This window comes from Lipotes vexillifer, unplaced genomic scaffold (assembly GCF_000442215.2).
Source record: "Lipotes vexillifer unplaced genomic scaffold, Lipotes_vexillifer_v1.1 scaffold100, whole genome shotgun sequence".
NCBI classification, from domain to species: domain Eukaryota; kingdom Metazoa; phylum Chordata; class Mammalia; order Artiodactyla; family Lipotidae; genus Lipotes; species Lipotes vexillifer.
Window position 1 is genome coordinate 1,731,754 of NW_006774075.1, and position 5,997 is coordinate 1,737,750.

Below are 5,997 nucleotides of genomic sequence, written 5' to 3' on the forward strand. Positions count from 1 at the left end.
CCCCACCGAGGCATATCTCCATTTTAGCATCTGGCTGTTTCAGTCCTTGATTAAGATTTCTTTCAAAGGAATTTTTAAGACTTCTTCTGTCAATAAATTACCCCTGTCATCCCTTTGAGATTGCCCAGACTCCCTCCACCGCTCTCTGCCTTCTTTTATATATATCTTAATCTCTTGCTCAATCTTCCCTTTACTCCCGGCCTCTCTTTTTGTTATTTTGTTTTTACAATACTCTCCATCATTTTCCAGTTGCCTCTCTCCTTGCACCCCACCTCGCCAGGCCCCCGGTTCCCTGACGCCTCCCTGTTCGTGCTGGAAGCCCAGCCTTGGGCACTCGCTCCTGTATTCCACGCTTAAATTTTGCTTCCACATGTAGGTCTTATAAGCAGGACCAGCTACGTAATTTGCAGGGCTCGGCGCAAAATGAAAATTCAGGGCCCCCGTATTCAAAAAAGATTAAGATTTTCAGGATGGTAACGCAAAGCATTGATTAGACCAAGTGCAGGGACCTTCTGGGCACTGGGCCATGTGTGACTGCATGAGTCTCTGGTGCTCAAAGCTGGCCCTGTTTGCAATGTGTTTTGCTTTAGTTTATTGTTTATTCACCGTTCTCTGAACACTTCCAATTTTGCTTCTGTTGTCCTGACCTGCTACTTTAAGTTCCTTGATTTTGCCCAACATAGTCAGCATATTTACAGTAACCAAATAAGACATTCTGTTTTAATTATTGTTTCTTTTCACCATCTTTTTTTTTTGCTGATCTGGAAAAGTGGCACGAGACTCCATTCTAGGCCCAGCTGCCTGAAAGTTGATGCTTGGGTGTTCCTGCTATTCAGAGCCCAAGAAAGCTGTGCTGTGAGGCTAAAATGGCACGAGGAGGTGCCTCCCCTAGAGAAGATGTGGTGGAGAATCGGTTAAGTCCCCCGGGCAAGCATACCATCAAGATCAGCCAGGTAACCTGCATTACTCCGTGAGTGGCTCACAGTAAGCATTCAATAAGCAAGAACCAGTATTATTTCCATGTTGGTTCCAGCTGAGAGCCCAGATGCTGTCATAATGCAGAAGCACAGTTCTAGCTCAATAAGTTTCCCTCCAGATTTAAGGGCTCTTCTGCCCTTAAGGCCGGCAGGCCCACCACCTGGTTGCCACCCACTGCTGAGAGTCATTGTCTCACATATCTCCCGCCCGTCCTGCCCCCCAGGGTCCAGCCACCTACTTGTTGGTCTGCCTCTGGTGCTGGATCACCATGTTTTTCTCATGGATTGTCTCCAACAGGGCTGTTGCCAGAGATTTCAGATCAGAAATGGACTGCGGAGTAGCTGGGAGGCTGCACCCGTGATCCTCAGATAACAGATCCTGAACTGGGTGGGATATAAAATTTACAACTCAGTCTTAAATCCTTCTGGAACGTTGGAATGCAAACCAATGTCAGTTCTTCCTGGATAATGAAGCTGGGATCAGTTCCCCGGCTTCCACACGCCACTGTGTTGTAATTGAAGAGTCCACTTCAAGTGTCAAAAGTGAAAAAAAATAAAATTTAGTGTGAGGGTTAAACAGAAAGGAGGAAGTACTCATGGACTTTTAGCAACACCTTTTATTTAAAGGATAATAATTTTTTGCATTTGTCCAGTATTTTATGCTTTCGAAACACTCATGCTAACTCATTTGAGGCTTCAAATTTTAAAAAGAACCTGGAAAATGTTATTTATTCCCATTTCATGGACAGAAAAGCAAGGTGCTGATGGATTAAAAACATTAGCTGAAGGTCACACAGCAATACAAATGCAAATGACTCTAGTCCTGAGCTCCTGGCTTTATATCACAGCTTCCCACAGTACCCTTGGTGGGTGGTAAGATAATGTAGGAGATTATTTAGAACACAAAATATATTTTGTATATGCATGCTTTTAGAAACTAAGAGATAACCCCAAAAGACCACAACCACTTGTATTCCTATGAGACAGAAAAAAGAAGAAATAATATAAATCTCTCATTATATATCTTTGAACACCATTTCCTATATGCCTATATGTAGACACACAAATTCACACATTTCTCTCCAAAAATGGGAAAAAGCTCTGCTTTTTTCACTTAACCTTATGTCTCATCATGAATATCTACTAAAATATAAAATGTAACGGCTGCTTAGTAGTCCATGCATAGATCTACAGTAATTTATTTAATTACTCCTGGACAATTATGTTGTTTCCAATGTTTTTTATTGTAACTAATGTAGGAAGAACTTTCTTGAAGCAAAATGCTTGCATATGTCTGTAATCATTTCTTGTTGGCTCAAAGGGGATCAGTTTAAGGCTTTTTATAACAGAGAACCAAATGGTTCTCTAGAAAGGTTGTGCCTGGTCGACTGCTCTGCCAGCGTGTTGGAGTGTGCCTAGCGTTCCCCAGGTCGGTGACAGGACTGGGTCTCAACATTCAAACGTCCAACATTCAAAGGCTATCAAGGATATTCAGAGCTGTACTTAGAAGGGCTACTTCACGTTTGTATAGAGGGTGTCCTTTTCTAGTTGAGTGAAAAAAAAAAAAAGAAAAAAAGTTGCTTGGAAAAGTGCCTTGATTATTAGGTAGTCTGGAGATTCAGCATTTTTTTTTAAACCCCCGTAGCTCTGATGAGGACTGCCACGTGATCCTTGCTGGTCTGCACTGCCAACAAGCCCAAAGCAGGCCAGTCCAGCACGGTCCACTTGAGGATCGTGTTTAGAACTGAATTCCCAAATATTAAGTGTCAGAAGCAAGCTCTCTGCTATTTATTTCCCCTGACTGTTCCTGGAAGATCATTATTTTTCATTGGAATCGACAAGAAGGAGGAACAAAATTGCAATCAATAAAAGCTTCTTTAGGGCTTCCCTGGTGGCACAGTGGTTGAGAGTCTGCCTGCCGATGCAGGGGACATGGGTTCGTGCCCCCATCTGGGAGGATCCCACATGCCGCGGAGCGGCTGCGCCCGTGAGCCGTGGCCGCTGAGCCTGCGCGTCCGGAGCCTGTGCTCCACAACGGGAGAGGCCACAGCAGTGAGAGGCCCGCGTACCGCAAAAAAAATAAAAATAACCAAAAGCTTCTTTGAAAAAGGCACATGTGCCATGGTAAAATGACTTCAGCAGCTGTGAGACTTTTCTAGTCTGATCATAGAGGCCAGGAAAAGGGGAAACTCAATGAGGATGGAACGGACACTTGGAGATGCTAACCTGGTGATTACAGAAGGGAAAACATTCTGGAAAGAGGAGCATAGTTAGGGGAACAGATGCAAATGGGGTCCAGTCATTAGAGAGACCTCTAATGCAGTGGCTCTCAAAGCAGGGTCCCCGAACCAGCATCAGCATTATCTGGGAACTTTTTAGAAATGCATATTCTCCGGGCTCACCCTAGACCTAGTAAATCAGAAACTCTTGAGGTGGGACCCAGTAATCTGTGTGTTAATAAGCCCTCCAGGCAATCCTGATGCAGGTGGAAGTTTGGGGGTGACTGCTCTAAGGATCACTTCCATTCCCAATTCAAAAAACGAGATGTGGACCCACAGTGCTAGCATTCTGTGATCATAGGTGGTCCCTCCCAGAAAATGACCCCTACCTTGCTTTGCAGACAGGACTCCAGTCAGAGCACTGCTGCTGGATTTACCCTGGCCTTTTGAGTTTTTCCGTCTCTCAAGAGCATTCTAAAGCAGCATTGGGAGAAAACAAAAACCTCTGTCAGAAAAGCCAATAATGGAAAAATACCTAATTCCGGTAGATGCATCCTCCCATCCAGCACACAAGAACTCCTTACAAACTCCAAATGCTAGCCCAACTTTTAAAATTCAGAGTCCCTGCCAGAGAGTTATGATTTTTATGGACCTGGTAAAGAGTTTTGTTTTTTTCTTTTTAAGTTGGTGCCCAGCAGAATTACAGCAATTATATCCTCCTATATATAGAAGGTACTCAATGCATATTCGTTAAATTAAATCAAATCTGAAGCAAGAACTCAGTCTAATGTGTGAAGTCACTAGTTATGGAAACCCCTTCCAAACAGACATGAGATGGAGACTAGGTTTACTTTCATGGAGCAATGCCAAAAGATCATTAGTGGTGTCTGGAAGGTTTCTGTGGCTGGACTGGAAGAAAAGCCATGATTGATTAATGAAATCTGCCATGGACTCAAGGTTAAGGAAGTGCATATGTGTCATTCCTAGAACAGAACGTTACATTAAAATTGATATGTGCTATACAGCCAGTGCTTGGCACATAGAAGAACTGAATAAATGTTGTTAAGTGAATGCATATACACATTTTTTAAATTATGTATTAATTATACAACTTTAAGAGCTGTATTCTTCTTTGGCTGTGTGTGTATATATAGATGGGTGTAAACTCAAGTGGGGCCCCCCCGCCCCAGATTGGAAAAGGAGGAACAGCATGGAGACTTCTGAGAAAAAAGTGAACGTCAAAAGGCAGGAATATGAGATGGCTGCCCCAGCATAGAGACGGCTGTAAAACTTCACCCTCAGGAAGAGAAATCAATCTATTTTCAAAGCAGAGAAACCCAGGAGATTTTGCTAATTATAACACTTACAACTAACATCTGCAGAAACAGATATTATCTAACTAATGGCACTGGAATTAGACTAAATAACAGTGGGGAGAATTTAAACATTCTGTCCTTTTAGTGTGAAGTGAACATTATCGTTTAGATTGTGATTTCCCAGTCTTTGTTTCTTCATTGCTCAGAAATCATTTTCTTATGGATGATTAGGAGACAAAGAACATCTGATGACAGAACACTTTATAGAAAAGCTGGATAGGCAACCTAATTTAATATAGACCGAGGCTGTATAGTGGTCACATCCAGATTCTGGTGGTCTCAGTGTGCCCTGTCCAGATAACAGAAGGAGCTCTTACAAAACCTGTTTTTGTTGTGTTTGCCATTTGGGGTTTAATTCTTACTGGTTCCTCAGTTAAAGCTCTTATTGAACTATCGGGGAGGGCAGGCAAGCACTAGAGTATCTTGGGCACACAAAACGGAATTAAAATAGAATGACACTTAGATGTACAATAGTGAATCATCACCGTCACTGTCATGATTTTCTACCTTGTATTTGGCAATGTTAGATTTCAAGAGGTTGACCTCTTCATGAAGTTGCTTTAATCTCTCTTGAAGGTACCTGAAAAAGAATATATACAACTAGGAAGAGTCTGGAGGCAAAATAAAAAACATACACTCAAGTAGGAGAGGATAAAAAGAAAACCACACACCCAAAGAGCCACCTTTTACCTACAGTGCCTCCCCACCACCGAAAGCCGAAAAAGTGCACCTTGGTGACCTCTTCTTAAATGGATGTGATCAAGGTCAAGTACGCCCAAATCACTGAAACCTCACTTGAGGACAGCCCTCTGCAGAGATCCCCTAAGGGATATCAACACAGTTTTCACATAATTCTCATTAAGATGATTCCACTGGGAAGCAAGGCAGCAAGAGGCAATACCAGACACAGCATTAAGTTAGTCACATACACACACTGAAATTTGCCTCTGGGAAAAGAGACAGCTAAGGGAATTTCTCAATTTATTTTCTTATTCTTTTCTGTCTTCTTGATAGCAATAATAAGCAGCTTTCACTGGTTCCATACCCTTCTCACCCAACCGGGGAGGGCAGGGGGAAAGAGGGTATGGATGTAGGCGTGTAAGCATGTGGTTTTTCTTTTCTTACTGCTACAACTAACGTGTGACATTAATATCATTGTTTTAGGGTTGAGACTTTCCTTTCACTGTAAGGCTGTTTTCTTAAATGTAAATAGGGTTGCAAATAACTCCCAGGCTGCAGGCAAGTGGAGAGCCAGCATCCTACCCCAGTGCGAGCCTGGGACTGCTCACTTACCTGTTCTCCATACACAGGGCATCCACGTCAATGATTCGGTTCTCATGGCCGCTCAGGATGTGGTTTAGCTCCTGGTTGAGCCTCTCGACTTTGTCCTGGTAGGATGACCGCTCTTTTTTTACCTCCTGAAGC

The 5,997-nt window shown here is 42.9% G+C and overlaps 1 protein-coding gene across 1 annotated transcript in view; it reads right to left on the minus strand.

Annotated features, from left to right (window-relative positions):
- CCDC149 (coiled-coil domain containing 149) overlaps positions 1-5,997 on the minus strand; it is a 90,525-nt gene that overhangs the window by 21,782 nt on the left and 62,746 nt on the right. The window contains 4 exon segments of the mRNA XM_007448799.1: positions 1,217-1,361; positions 3,586-3,670; positions 5,080-5,152; positions 5,866-5,987. Coding sequence (XP_007448861.1) covers positions 1,217-1,361; positions 3,586-3,670; positions 5,080-5,152; positions 5,866-5,987 — 425 coding nt within the window.